The 15,081-nt window shown below is 57.1% G+C and overlaps 4 protein-coding genes across 4 annotated transcripts; 3 read left to right on the top strand and 1 right to left on the bottom strand.

Moving 5' to 3' along the window:
• Window positions 1-492: 492 nt before the first annotated feature.
• EX895_001144 (uncharacterized protein) lies at window positions 493-1,011 on the top strand (the record flags this gene model as incomplete). Its single annotated transcript, XM_029881744.1, has 4 exons — window positions 493-545; window positions 630-646; window positions 760-873; window positions 968-1,011. The coding sequence occupies 4 exons, from the start codon at window positions 493-495 to the stop codon at window positions 1,009-1,011; spliced, it is 228 nt and encodes a 75-aa protein (XP_029741832.1).
• Window positions 1,012-1,630: 619 nt separating this feature from the next.
• Window positions 1,631-3,784, top strand: EX895_001143 (uncharacterized protein; the record flags this gene model as incomplete). Its single annotated transcript, XM_029881743.1, has 1 exon — window positions 1,631-3,784. One exon carries the CDS (start codon window positions 1,631-1,633, stop codon window positions 3,782-3,784), a length of 2,154 nt encoding a protein of 717 aa, XP_029741831.1.
• A 118-nt stretch (window positions 3,785-3,902) lies between these two features.
• On the bottom strand, window positions 3,903-6,944 carry EX895_001142 (uncharacterized protein; the record flags this gene model as incomplete). Its single annotated transcript, XM_029881742.1, has 1 exon — window positions 3,903-6,944. The coding sequence occupies one exon, from the start codon at window positions 6,942-6,944 to the stop codon at window positions 3,903-3,905; it is 3,042 nt and encodes a 1,013-aa protein (XP_029741830.1).
• Window positions 6,945-10,723: 3,779 nt separating this feature from the next.
• Window positions 10,724-13,972, top strand: EX895_001141 (uncharacterized protein; the record flags this gene model as incomplete). Its single annotated transcript, XM_029881741.1, has 1 exon — window positions 10,724-13,972. The coding sequence occupies one exon, from the start codon at window positions 10,724-10,726 to the stop codon at window positions 13,970-13,972; it is 3,249 nt and encodes a 1,082-aa protein (XP_029741829.1).
• Between the last annotated feature and the right edge of the window lie 1,109 nt (window positions 13,973-15,081).

Here is a 15,081-nt window from a genome sequence, read left to right as displayed (position 1 = left end):
GCTCGACAGGATCAAGGCACATTTGCAGTCGAAGTTGGCGTGTGACGCGTGCGCCTTTTTCGCGTATGTTGTTTCTAGACCGAGCTCGCTGCGTCCTGTGACCGACCCTTTTTCGAAAACACTTTCCTTTTTGAGCCGGCGGGAAACGACGCACGACAAAGTCTAACACTCCGCGATGGAAGCTCGAAAGTCGGTTGATAGTGGAGGATTCGAATGAAAAACCGCGGATGACGTCTTGAAGCGCAGTCGAGCAGAGCACCACACAGTGGAACGGAAAGACAGAGAGGTCAAGTGCCCACCTCACGACAAAGGGCGACTCAGCCTACAAAAGCAACAACTACGACGCATGGACCCTGAGCACAGATGGATGCTCCTCAGCCCCTCGACTCGTCTCGCAGCAACCACCACCATCTACAACGCTTTGTCCCTTTGTCCTTTTCTTGACACACAACGCCTTCGTACCCGATTCACGATCGACAACAAATATTAATCATGTCCGACTCAACCAACCAGAACCAGGGCGAGGAGCAGTCTTTCTCCATCCAGTGAGTAGCGTTCAGTCTACCTCACGTTTCGGCGTCCTCGACGCATTTTACTGACTCCTGCGGCCCCTTTGTTCAACTGCTTAGGCCTCACCCTGCTACCAGTGAGTTCATCTCGAGTTGCAGTCGGTCACATGCATTCATGCATCCAGATGCAGCCTTCGCACCATAATCACACTCGCTAACCAGATCACTTGATCATCTTACCTTTGTGCAGCCAACGACCCTAGCAACGATCCCGCTCTCAACACGGGCCTCAAGGAGGGTGTTTTTGGCGGTGGCAAGCCTGGTCCTGCTGTTGTCAACACTGAGCAGCTTGAAGAGCCTCTCAGTGAGTATATCTTCTCTCCTTCGACTGAATCCATGCTCTGTGCGCAAAGCGTGACTAACCTGTCTCTCTTTTCGCTATCCGTTCTTGAAACCAGGCCGAGAGGAGCTTGCCAAGCGCTCTGCTGAGCTCAACAAGTGAAGCTGATTGGTCTTTGATGCCGACGCCGTGTTGAGCTTAAGCATGCATGGTGGCGGTATTCATTCCCTGCACTCGACGCTCTTGTGCCGCAGTGACGTTTTGAACTCCATGTAGCCTACATACAGTACTTTGCTCAGTATTCATTCGAGTCCCAATCTCAGATACTCCTACTTCGTTTGGCGCGCTTCTCCGGTCCGTCACCGAGCGTGGGAGGACAGGTCTGAACAGCGCACAAAGCAATTGTCCAACAGTGCCGACGAACAAAGGGCCGAAGATAACCCCCACCTACGCGTATGAGCAGCTACGGAGACACGACAAAGGGAAACAGAGATCGCGATCCCCTTTGTCGGAGCCTTTATCCTTTGTCTTTCAACCTTTTCTTGTCATTCGTATTATCGACACTCCTTTGACCATGCTCAATCATGCTGTGGCTTTTGATGAAGCGCAATCTGGCTGGAGAGGGTCGCGGAGAGCGAGGTGTGGACCAAGAATGCCGAATGTATATAGAGCCCTCCCAGCTCCTCAATTCAATTCGACCTTCCTAGCAACGTCTTCTTGTGTTATACCAGCTCTTCCCTCTGGTGCTGCCTAATCTCCTTGATCATTCGTCTTAGCAACGATGCTTCAGTCCAATGTAGACACGTCGTTCAAGCTTCAGCCAGCACCTCGGCCCAAGTCCAAGAACCGTCATCAGGATCCACCTCCTCTTGCCACACTTACTGTCAACACCTCCCCAAACACGCTTGCCCAGAGGAAGACCGGATCCCCTGCAAGCTCAGAGTCGATCTCTGTACACTCCTGCTTTGAAGATGACGAAGATGAAGCGGTCACGCCAAAAGCATCTCTCTTCAACGTCCCTCTCCTGGCCGACACTCCGGCTCGCTCGCGACCTCGCTCTTTCACTACATCATTCACCTCGTCCAAGACCACTAACTCCGTCTCACGTCTACTTGCAGCCATGTCGTTCCCCATCTCACCACGTCGCTCGATGCCCGCTGTTGCTCCGTCCCACCCATTCCCATCTGCTACCGTCACATTGGTGCTGTCCGACACATCGCCTACGCCTTCAACGCCACTGTTTCCGCACCGGACGCTGATGCGCAGCCTCTCGTCAACATGCGTGGCCAAATCGCCCACTTCTCCGGGGGCGATGCTGCGCAAGCGGCGGCTGGGGTGGCGCGGAACTCTGAGTGCGCAGAGGTACGACGAGACGGCCATCCTCATGTCGCCGAGCAGCCCGCTTACCCCGCGACGCGCCGAGGCGCTGCACACGCCGACGCAGGCGAGCATCGCGTCTGTGCTCAGTGCCAGCGGTGGGGGAAAGGAGGAGACGAAAACGGAGCCGTTGAGTGCGACGCTCAAGGCGTTGGGCGCCAAACGTCGCACAGAGCGGTTCACGACATGCGTGCCCGTCCAGTCTCCATTCAACAACGAGTTCGACACACTTCATCTCGACCTCACGAGCCCTCAAGGTACTTCGGCGAACCGGGAAAATCTCGAGCTGATGATGGCGGAACACACGATCTTCCACCTCCCCACGTGGGTCCGCTTTGAAGCCAACCATCACACCCGCATGCGCGTTGCGCAAGAGAACCGCCAGGCTGTGGTCGAGTACGCACAGCTGCACAAAGCTCTGCTGCAGAAGCAACAGCTGCCCGGTGACACACTGGCGGTGGGGGGAGACACGCTGCCCAAGACGAGTCAGCTAGGCGACGTCGCCCCCAGCAGCCCCAATGGCGACTTGCTCGCTGGCTTCGACCTCGGCGCTCCGCCACAAGAGGAGCAGCCCAAGGAAGAAGCGATGGAGGAGGGAGACTGCGTGGTCAGCGTGGTCCGTCGCCCGACAATGGCAGCTATGCGGGAGATGGACGAAGGTGGTGGCAAAGGTAAAGTCAACGTACTGGGAGCCATCCGTTCCGCCTGGCCTCCCTTTCGCCCGCAGCGTCGGATAAAGGCCCAATTCGACCAAGAGCCGTACCCGCGAAAAGCTCTCCTTCTCGCTCCATCGAGAAATCCGGCGGTGGTGGAGGACGACCGGGCAAGACGCGATGGTTGGGGAGGCGTGTTGACGCGTGCTAGTTGGTTTCCAAGCCTCACAAAAGGGCCGCTCGTGTCGCCACCGCCTCCTGCATCATCGAGTGCGAAGACAAAGGGGCTCAAGACGATGATGTTGCAGCCTGTGCGGGGGAACCCGCCGATGGAGGACGAATGGGAGGACGTCGAAGAACCGTCGCAGCCAGCCAAAGCAGTCGAGCAGCGGTCGTTTCTAGAGCTGCACGACGCTCCAAGATTCTTCAACCGCCCACCACTATCACCGCCTCGTCGACCGTGGCTCACCCGCCCCAGGGCCACGAGCCGCCAATACACGCTCGACACTTGGCAGAGCGGTGTACCATTGAAAAGCATTCCTTTTCCCTCCTCGCACGCTTCGAACGACGAAGTATCGAGCCAGCTCATCAGCAAAGGTACGTCGAGCGTGGAAAACCGACCCTTACCCAGTGGTGCGCGGAAAACTTCGTCGTCAAAGCGCGCACGCGTGGCGATCGGCGCCATCGCTCTCATCCTGGTGCTGGCCGTAGTAGCCAACGTCGTCATTATCTCGCGTGCCCATTCCGCCGCGCATCCACAGCTGCAGAGCGCAGGCGGTGCTGGAAACGTGACGGTAAGGGTCGCCTACGACCCTCTTGTCGGCCCTCTGCGGCCTACTCGCAGCGCTCAGGACGCCAGCCGACAGTCGACCATCGCCAAAGCCGCACAGCTGTCAGAGCCCTGATTTGAGATCCTCACTCGCTGTCTCTGCACTCGTCCCTCAGTCTCCCTCATTAATCACACACACCCTCTTCGATGTACACACATTCTCTCCCTTAGTGTCAAGAAATTGATTGCCTCGGTCAACCCACAAGATGCATGCTGACTTTGCCGCGCTTGGTGTTGCTGTCCTTCGTAACGCCGATCTGCACCGTGCACTGATCGAAGATGCCCAGTTTCAAGTCGTTGTTCAGCCCACTGACGCGCTTGGGGATCGTCACTTCGTAATTGTCCTGGTCGAACTCGACCTCCTCCTTGAACGTGATCAGCCCCTCGAGCCCAAACTGGTTGACAAACACGGCCAGCCCATTGCGGAACACGCGGATGACGTACGCGGCCGCCTGCATCATCGGCTCCGACTCGGCGGGTTTCGACTTGGTCGACAGCGAGGCATTGCGCTCGGCAATGCTCAGTCCGACATAGAACTCGACCGACGCCCTGCCTGCCTGTTGCGCAGATCGGTGACGCTTATTGACCACCTTGAGCACATCGTCGACATAGTCCTTGCTGTGGAGCGAGGGGTGGAGCGGCTCGTAGTTGATCGCAGCCGCCAGCTGTCGGTGCGCCAACACGTCTGCGTAACGTCGAATTGGCGACGTAAAGTGCGTATACATGCCCGCGGCCAGACCGTAGTGGCTGAACGTATCGCGTGCCACGCTGCCGGAGCAGAAGTACTCGGCACTCAGCATGCACCGTGTAGCCATGATACGCACCAGCGTGTTAAACGTAGCATCCTTGGCATCGACGCATTTGTCGAGCGAGGCTGCCAACGCGCCGGAGCTCGAGACGTCCAGCTCCATGCCGCGACGCTTGAGCAGGATGTCCTGCAGCGTCTCGAAATTGGTCCGCGGCGGCGGAAGATGTCGACGCAGGACAGCGGTCATGGGGAACACTTCGTAGATGCGCTCGGCAACCGACACATTGGCGAGTAGCATGAATTCTTCCACGAGCGAGTTCGTTTCGCGCATTTCCTTTTGCTCGACATCAATGGGCGCAGCGGATTCGGACGAGTCGAGGTGAATGCGAACTTCGGGGGAAGCAAGGTTCAACGCACCGGCATCCATACGTTTCTGCTTGAGTTTCTTGGCGAGCGAATTGAGCAGTCGAATGGATTGCGTGGTAGGATCGTTTTTCGAAGCGTCGTCCTTGCGCAGCTGTGCCTCTTCGTACGTGAAAGCCGCCTTAGACGCGATGACTGACTTGTGGAAGCGCACATTGACGATTTCTGCCTCGGGCGTCATCTCCCACACTGCACTGAACGCCAGACGCTCGACGTACGGTCGCAGCGAGCACAGGTTGGTTCCGAGCAGATGCGGAAGCATGTCGATTCGCTTGTCGACCAGATACACCGTGGTGCCGCGACTGGCCGCTTCGGCGTCCATTGGGTTGTCCGGGCGAACAAAGTACGAGACATCGGCAATGTGGACACCCGCTTCAATGTTGCCGTTGGGAAGCTGCTTGGCGTGTAGAGCATCGTCGATGTCTTGGCACCCTGGCGGGTCGATCGAGCAAATGATCTCGTCGCGCATATCGACGCGGTCTCTCCACGCCCGATGCGTCATGTCCTTGGGCGGCACCACCCAGCTATCGCCCTCGACAGGCAGGCAGTCGAGGATTGCCTTGCTGAACGGTCGGTAGGGCACATCGTGCTCGAGCAGCAGCGACTCTTGCTCGGCCTCCTTGCTCTCTGCTTGGCCGAGTGCGCGGACAAAGTGACCGTCAGGATAACGCGAGGTGGGCCGCCATGCGTCGAGGGCGACGAGGATCTTTTGTCCAATCAAATCGCGTGCTTGTCGTGTGCGGATGCGAATGCGGGGGAGCTTGCGGTCGACAGGTGTTGCGAACACGGTCTGCGCGCCAAGGCTCGAGAGCGCGGAGGAGTTGACCGAGTTGACGTCGACGTGGGCGACGTAAGATCTCCAGTTGCGGCGCACGATGCCGACGACTTTGCCAGTCGGCTGCGGTTCACCTCGCGACGAGCGTGCATTGGCTTCGGCATCGGCTGCCTCTTTGCGGGCCAGTTGCGCCTCGATGTCGTCATCTGCGCCACCCTCGCCATCTCCTGCTTCAGCATCGTCATCCTTGAGCGCTGCGTCGGCGTCAATCACCTCCTCGGTCGCAGCCTTCCACTGGTCCTTAGGCAGCATTTGTACGGCAACGACGTCTCCGTCTACGGCACGATTCATCGCCTCTCGGCCCACGAGCAGGATGGAACGGGTGAGCTGACCCGATCGCACGGTGGCCTCGAGATAGTTGTACGGATTGGCGTTGAAGAAACCTTGGAGCAGCTGGCCGGACTTGACGCCAGCAGTGACCTGGTTCTGCGGGAGATGTTCTGGGTAGAGAACCGCACGCTTCTCGCTACCACCCGAGCCCGAGACCATAGAGCGCGATGAGAGGAGGTCAAGGAGTTGGTCAGCGTTGTCGAGGCCCTCGATGTAGTCGCGAACCGACATGGCGCGAATGTCGTCGTTAAGCGCACGCTGCACGTTGTCCTGGTCGTCGCTGATGAGGAGCACGTCGAGGTTGGCTTTTGCAGAGGAGCCAGGGCCGGTGGATGCCATGAGATGCGTCCTGTACCATTTTGCTGCTGTGCGGATGGCTCTGTCGTTCCTGTCGTTGGGCGACTCATCTTCTTGTTGAAGTACGGCCGTCTCGCGACCAAAGTCGTTGTAGAACACCCAAAACCTGCGATCTGGGTCCGCGATCAAGTTTTTCAAACGGTTAAAAAGCGGAAGGCTTCTATGACGCACCTCATCTGCAACAGTCTGCAACACAATGACGTCGGTGAAGCTGGGGTTTTCGATGAGATCCATCTGATGCAAGAAAGCATTGGTGTCGAGGACAAGGTAGTGGTTGCGGTCGACTTTGTTATTTTTCAAGCCGCTGGGGTCGAGAAAGATCTTCTTCTGTAGCCCGGCATCCTGAGCTTGCTTCTGGAGGTCGGCATGGAGATGGTGGCAGCGCTCGCAGGCGCGGCTTCCGCAGGCGATGTCGTCGCGAAGGTATCGCTCACGGAGGATCTTGAGAACCTTGCCACGGGCGGTCTTGCGAAAGTACTTGTGTTGGGCAGATTCGAGCTCTACGCCTGCAAGGGGGCGCTTCTGGACGCTGATCTCTACCATCGTTCTCGGCAGCTAGCGGTGTAGCATATACGAGCAGATGTCGATAGACGTTTGAGAAGACGAGGAGGAAGACCACGAAGAAAAAGTTGACGTTTTGCTGCGCAGTCAGAAAGTGGAGAAATCGTTAAAAAATCCTTCGGATCGGGTTATGAACGATGAACATGCCGATGCAAGGTTTAACCCCGATCGAACTCAAGTTGAAAGTGGACGGCGACAATATATTAATAAAAAGGAAAAGGCACTGATCGCTGCTGTCATTGGCGGCGTAGCCTCGGTGTGTGAGCCGCCAACCAGACCTTTCACAATCAACCTTTGACTGCGTGTGACAGAGGCTGTGCTCTGCCGATCAGGACGATCACGCGAGCCAACGTGGCAATGGTTGTTGAGAATGTCGTTCGCAAAAAAAATCGGCAGCGGGAATATGCAGTTGGGCGTCGAAACGTCAACTGCAGGCGAGGCCCTGACGTGCGCTCTCACAAGCGAGGCCTGGAGAGACGAGGCGAACAGATGTCGTGCAGGTTTGTGCAGCTGGGATTGCTCGAGCACTTCGCTCGCAAAAAGTGTATGTTTGTGTCGATGCCCAACAGAGGTGCTTGACAATCGTTGGACTGACTATGGCTCGCTATGTGTTGTCAGTCAGAGACGTTGCGCGGATCACAAAACGCGCGAATCATGAGGTTGCTCTTCCAGAAAGACAAAGCGCTCCAAGTCCTCACAAAAATTGCGGCTTTTGGGTTCGCCCCTAGTATGCGCGAAGGATGTGGATCAAACCCATCCTCTATAGCAAACAGCAAATTCCGTTTGTTTGTCACGATCCTTGCATGCGTCAAGAGTCATACGTTACAAGCAAGTAAGAGTGTCAGGCACACCAACGGATAAACAGAATTCGAGGTCGCGCTACTCGCTCGACTGTGATGGTCCCCCTTGGTACGGACAAGCATTCAACGCGGGATCACTCGAAGTACTGACTGATCACCGAGGGAACGCTTTTGTCCATCGATTGAGACATGAGTAAGGGTCTCCGTTTTTTCAATGGCCGCTGTGATTTCGAGTCTCACTTTCGACTCGGACAACGGCCTGTATTCCCGCCCTCGTGGCTCGTCGGGACCGATCTGACCGTCGTCCAAAAGGGGCCTTCAAGGCGATCGAGGAACCAAACAGGATGCAGGTGCCCTGTTGATGATCCAGACGCAAAAGAGGCGCCGTGTTCGTGACCTCCTCTCTTGCTGAATTGGTGGCCGGAACGAGTAAAAGGGACAAGTGCTGGCCGCTCGGAGGCCAGGGTTGGTTGACTCTGCGAAGGATTTCGAAGCACGATGATCCCCCGTTCCAGCCTGCACGGATACTGTATGTTGGCGTTTTCCGAGACGCCTTCACCCAAAGACGAAGTTTACTCGTGGATAAGCACAGATACCGATGACCGCACACAGTTCTGTTGCTTACTGCAACTCGAAGGAACGATGAGGGATTGCGCATCGCCAAAACAAGCATGGACAAGAGAGGTCTCAGATCACTGCAGTCATACCTGTGCAACATTCAATTCTCCAACTCAGAGGGAAAATTCAACGAGTCTTTGCTGGCTGACGTTGAGATCCGCTGGCTGACTTTCAACTCGAACACTGCAACGCCACTTTTTTTTTCGCTTTCGTCTTTCCTTTCTCACTGTGCGTTTCGTGTCCGCATATGGGAGCAGTCAGTCAATCATGCGCGCTAAAAGAAAGTTTTAGGGTTGCAAAGGGTAGAGGCAGGCAGGGCCGTCGTCTCGCACCAACCTGCGATTCTTCCCAGCCTTTGTTTGCCAGAGTCGACCAGACAAAGGCCAGATGAAAGGGCAGCTGGACCGAAGAGGCTCAATGGCAGCAATTTCATCACGGCGTGCGTGCCCGAACCCAACCGCAAGCGCATGAAGGTTAGCACGTAATGTAGATCCACGCCAAAACGGGATGCGTGCGTGGGTGTGAGACTTGCTTCGCACAGCTCAGACCTTGCACAAGAGAGAGAGAAAGAGGAAGAGAAACAATAGACAGCGACGAGATCACATGCTTGCACCTGCACTCCATCCTAGAACTTCCGCTGGTGAGCACCTCGGTTGGACAAACTGCTGCTCCACATGGCATTTGCAGTGGGAAAAAACAGTCCAAGTTGAACGAGATCGAAGAGGAAAGCCTCGAATGGAGCGCTTGCACCATAAGCTTGGATTTCCTCGATTCTCTCTCTCTTCTCTCTCTTCTCTCTCTTCTCTCTCTCTCTCTATTAACCATTCAGCCTCCTCTAGCACAGGTGTATTCAGCAAGAGCAACACTTTTGGTGACATTGAGAACCTTTTCCGAGTATTCGCAAAGAGAGTTGTGGAAAGAATCACATTCGGCTGCAGCTTTATTGATTTACACGCCCGCCCTCGCAGGTGTCAATCGGGTGCGTGCGTCGCGAAGGTTGGTTGCTGCCGCCGCTGCTGCTGCTGCTGGAAGACAGAGAACGATTCTTGCGGAGGCTCGCTTGTGCAGTGTGCAGTGTGCAGTGCAGTGCAGGTTTCACTGTGTGCCAAAGTGGGCGAGAGAGAGAGAGCGTCGCTGGCGGAGATAAAAATAAATAAATCCAGAAAAGGCGCATCTTTGCATAACTGCCTAACGCTTGCTGATTCCTGACTGCTGTTTTGCTGTTCGGCTGCTTCTCTGTGCCGCTCTGCTGCCAATGTGCCGCTGCGAACGGAGGTGCCATTTTGCGTGCTGCTCGCTACCGACACAGACGCCGACGCGGTTCTCAACACATTGTCGAGCACCGATCTCCTTCTTTCTCTCTCTCTCTCCCTCCTCGCCTCTCCCTATCTTCATCTCATCCTTGACAGTCCTTCTTTGCAGCATCGACGGGACATTGCGACCATTCTGTTCATCGCCATCGCGCTTTCGTCCACACTGCAACTCCGGTTTCCTTTCTTATACGTCCGCGCGCGCTCTTCATCACACTGCCTGTTCATCTCGGACGGCACGCAGGCATCAGCATCAACATCGACATCGACTTGCTCGCCCTTCATTCGGCCAGCACACGCCATACAACGCGGCGCCGACACGAGCTGGACCCCTGCATCGTCGCAGCTACGTCAGCACGGTTTTGTAGCAGCTCGCTACTCGGTTGTTCGTCCACGTAACAATCCATCGACCAATTTGTTTCTTCTCCCATCACAAAGTACCGACGCCCGCTCATCAGTTGCTGCAGGAACCCATCATCGCTGCTTTCCAATCTCGTTGCATCGCACGTCCGTCTACGCCATGTCTCTGGCTTGACCTTGCACACCTGCATTGCATTGCATCCCGTCCTCACTTCCCCACCAAGCCCGGCAATCTTCACCTTGTCCTCGCTATCAATCGCGCCATCGTACTCTGCCCTTCCATTGTCGGCACCAAATTCTGCCTGTTCGGCCGCACGAGTCCCACGGTCGAGAACAGCATTGCCCACCCTTGCCTGGCGCGGTTGTCTTGTCCGTGCTTGTCTTGTCTTTCATTTCGATCGGCATCCGTTGCGTCCCGCCCTTCCACCCACTCACCAATCTGTGCGACACTTCACCCTTCATATCCACAAACTGCAGCCCTCGCTTTGTGCAACGTCGAGTGAAGCTCAAATTTCATATCCTCTCCGAACCAACCGGTCTGTTCATTGAACGCCGGTACCTCTTCGCCGCCTACTAATACCGCCCTCTCCTTTTTGCTCATCGCCCAACACCTACGCTGCTCCCTTGTCGCCACGGCTGCTGTGGCATCTCGGCCAGTCACACCACCGCCGCGATGGACTTGCCCCAGGACGACCTTAGTCCACCACCCACACCGGGTCCGAGCTCTTTTGCGCCGCCTTTGATGCGTGCAACCAAGCCAGCTCGCGCACCAGTCAGGTCGCTTTCGCTCCGCATCCCCGAAGATGGCCAAGCATTTGGCGGTCTCACACATCCCTCGCTGCCGCCCTCGGATCTTGCTCCCTCGCCCGCATTGCATCCTTCTGCTGTTGCTCCTCCTCCCATCACCTTACAGCTTGCCTCAAATCAAGCTGGGCCGAGCACTCTGGCACCGCCACCGCAATCCAGGCTGGCGCGCAAGCGTCCATCTCGGCTCAACCTGGCACCACCTTCCATGAGCGACGAGTCGGCCCAGTCATCGCGATCCATGCCCGCCTCACCCGTCGCGCTCTTGCGATCCAATTCCAATGCAGAACATCTGGACAGCACTGCGGCGCCTGCTGCTTCAACCTTATCAGAAGCTGTCAAGCACCTCTCCAGCACGCTTCGGGGCACACCGCGCAGACGGCCGAGCATGCCCTTTAAAGCCGCGCCGACGCAAGAATCGGCGTATCCCGAGCCTCCCAGTGCTGCCAGCTCGCGCAACCGCCCACCCGAAGCTTATCGCGATCCCTCAGAGCACATTCTCAGCGGCAAAGGAAGCACGCTTCAACACGCACGCAGCGTCTATTCACATGGCCCTGTCCAAGTGCTGCCCGGCCTGTTTTTGGGCGACGAACACAATGCGCGCGACACTCAGACGCTCTCTGCTCTCGGGATTACTACCATTTTAAACGTCGCCAAGGAGACGATTCTCGACTTTGGATCCGAGTCTGCTGTGACGTCGGTCTACCCCGACGTGCCGCAGGCCACTTGGTCGCATTCTACCAATGTCCTCGGTCATTCCGATGCACAGCAACCGTCCATCAACCACGGCCGAGGCCAGCAGGGTGCTCGCCATACATCCAGCGCCAGTGAGCGAGAACCGCTTACGCCAAACACCTACTACACTCCGCCCACAAGCGCCTCGCTCTCTTTCTCCAAAGGCCATGGGCAAGCAACCTCGCCACGCGAGGCGATCAGTGCCTCTGTTCTTCGCAATACATCTTCAACGCCCAACTTGCTGACTCAATTCCTCGATGCCGAGTCGTCGACCCGCCCATCCGAATCGATAGCACTGCATGGCTCATCAGCAGCAGCAGCAGCAGCAACCCCGACTCCCACTGGCGACATTCGCACGCTGACGGCACAAGATGTGTTGCGCTATCGTTCGCTTCGCCGCACCAGCAACTCGTCATCCGACGACGCATTCGACACCACCTCGTCGCCCTCGTCTTCGCGCGCCGCAAGCACTTGCACTTCGACTGCCACCGAACTCACCCCACCCGTACTCAACCACTCCAAGACCAAGGAGGCTGGTGCCGACACGCACGACAACGCCTCGTCCAGCGCAGGCACGACGAGCCAGCAGCCTTCGCCGAGCTATACTTTCGACGACGATTCGCACACTTCTCCTTGCGCCTGGTTCACAAAGGTGCAGCTTCCGTCCAATGCCACGGTGACCCGAGTGCCCGCCAGCGTCGAACATGGCCGAACGCACGAGATGCGCTACATCAAGCTGCCATGGACGCACGACGAGACCGACCTGGCTTCCGCTCGCGGCGGCTTTGCTCAGGGCTGTGCACTCATCGCAGAAGCGCTCGGCATCGACGACCGTTTCTGGTACGCGGCCAAGATTGCCGAAGACGGTGATGCGTGTGCCGCGTTGGAGGATGATTCGAGCTTGGAACATGTCCAGACCAACCCGTTCCCTGGCAAGATCCTTGTGCACTGCCAGTGCGGCGTCAGTCGAAGTGCGACGCTGGTCATCGCCTTTGTCATGCAAGCAGCCGCCATGCGATATGGATTCGAGAACGCACGCGACCTGTTGGGCATGCACGACTGCTACAACATGGTCAAGGACAAGTCGTCGAGCATTTCGCCCAACATTTCGCTCATCTACCAGCTGGTCGAGTGGGAGCGCTACCTTTCCAGCGCCGCCGGTCGACTTCGAGACGTGCTGGGTATGGGATGCATGGGCAGCGACAGCGATACAGCCGGTCACCTCGACGCAAACGGCGCCCCGAGCGTCACTGGTGCCGGCTGGTCGACCGAACCTATGGACGAAGCAATGTGGAGCAAGATGCGTTTGGAAGAGGAAGAAAAAGAAGCGGCCGAAGAAGCCAGACGACGCGAAGAGCGTTTAAACGAAGCCGTCCGGTTGGCAGCAGAGAGGAGAGCCGCACAAGATCGACTGGAAGGACGTCTGCCAGATGCTGGTGGCGGGGGCGATGGTGTTTCGGGTTCGCTCATGCAACGGAGGCGCAAGAAAGCAGCGCCTGCTCTGCAACTTCAAACTGCCGCGCCAGGTCTCGGCACTTCCAGCAGCTGCAATCCAGCAGCTGCAGCAGCGCCAAGCCCTGGACTCAATCGTCGACGTCCACCCGCACTGCAACTCAACAATGCTGCTAAACGCACGGACGTTGGCGACTCAACCAAGGTCGATGTCGAAACGCCGTTTCAAACGGCGAGGACGGAAGCGTGGAGTGAATCAGCACGCCACGATGCGGATGGTGACGTGATGATGCACGACTTGGAGCCACCTCAGACGCCATTGCGCTCGTCGGCAGCCGAATCTGATGTGGTCAGCACGCCCACGGCTCGGACTACAGCCGCTGCCTATGCACCAGATTCTTGCGGCTCGGCGCTTCGCACGCCAAATGCGTACTCGCTCTCTGGCAGAGCCGTGGCAGCGCCGGAAGCATTAGGTACACAAAGCTTGGAGGCAGCAACAAGTCAAGGCGGTGGCAGCAGCAGCAGTGGCACAAGAGGGGCGGTTCCGACGACATTGGTTTCGCCATCGTCACCAGGCTTGTCACCGGCCATGTCGTCGTCGTTGTCTCTGGGCTCGCGACCGAATCGATTCAGCCTTGGCGATCCACCGCTGAGCGGCAGCCTATCTGCGAGACTCGATTCGCCGTCAAGCTCGCGATCTCGAGCCAGGCCGGATTCGATGCAGAGCACCATGTCTTCTTCGTCGTCGTCTACGGCACTGTTTGGTGTGACGGCGCTTTCGCGTGAAGAGCGCAAGAAGCAGCATCGCAGAACGTTTTCGTCCGATTGGCCTACATTACAAGCGAACCTGGCTTCTCAAAGGAGGCGGAGCAAGATTGATGCTCTGCCGGAGCCGCCAGGGTTAGAAGCGGAAATGACACCGCCGCAGTAATAGCAGTAGCAACGCGAAACGTGTAGGACTATACATGTCTGGAACCAAAAATGAATGCATCTCAAGATTGCATATTGATCGTCTTCGGAAGAAGTGTGCTGCATGTGGTTGAGAATGTCGGGTCGGCCCGCATCACGTGGTGATCTCACAGACTTGACTAGATGGAAGGGAAGGTGCAGACATTAGTCGTACGTCGGTCAAGTGCGGAGAAGCTGGCGGGGCGGGTCGGGTCGGACGCTCTTTCGGACGTCTCAGGTTGGTCCTCCCTGCTGATCAATCGGAAGGAAGCCCTGGTGCTGATTGCACAACACAGATGCGATGCTGGATTTGACGGGGTGGACGGGTGTTTTTTTTTCGAGAACAAAGGTGGTGTTTGAGTGCATCTCAGGGTCATCTGATGTGGTTGCTGTCGGGCGTGGGGTGCGTGGGGGGGACCTGAGGCTGCGGTGAGAATTGCAGACCGCAGCCACTGGACTGGTTGATCAAGAAGAGCATGGTCACCTGACGGCGAGACCTTGTTGTGCTCGGCTATAGAGCCACGGACCTGCATCGCGTCCTCGCTCTGAGGTCCTCCAATGAGAGAAGGCAAGTGTGCACCCCGACGCTGCGGCCCGATACCGTGACGCACCTGACGCACCGAAGATACTCCAGCCAATGAGAGTGTGCAAGCGAGCTAGCAACCACCGACGCGTATTGGCCAGCCCCGGTTCGAAAGGCGAGATGCCAAGAAAATTTTGATATCAGTGCAGGGCAGTGCCAATTTCCCCCCAATTGAAACCCTTTTTTTCATGCTCTCTGCACAGAGCGTTTGGCAGGGAAGACGACACCAAATTGACCGGTGCAGGGTCAAATTCCGCAGGTCGTTGTCGTCGTCAGGGCACGCCATCCATACCCACCACCATCCATTGGCACACCGGTCGGGTCATGTTCGTGTGCGGGGTGCGGGGTGCAATGTCCAGCCCGTGTTATTGAGCAGTAGGAGCGATAAGGACGGAACCACGTTGTCGTCGTCCCAGGCCGCGGGGCATTTTGAACGAAGACAAAGCGACCGCTACAACCGACGGTGACAGGGCGGGGCAGTGGCTTGACAGAATCCTCCTCTAATTGTT

Source organism: Sporisorium graminicola, chromosome SGRAM_10, assembly GCF_005498985.1.
Source record: "Sporisorium graminicola strain CBS 10092 chromosome SGRAM_10, whole genome shotgun sequence".
In the NCBI taxonomy this organism is placed as follows: Eukaryota; Fungi; Basidiomycota; class Ustilaginomycetes; order Ustilaginales; family Ustilaginaceae; genus Sporisorium; species Sporisorium graminicola.
This window is presented reverse-complemented; position numbering and strand designations above follow the sequence as displayed.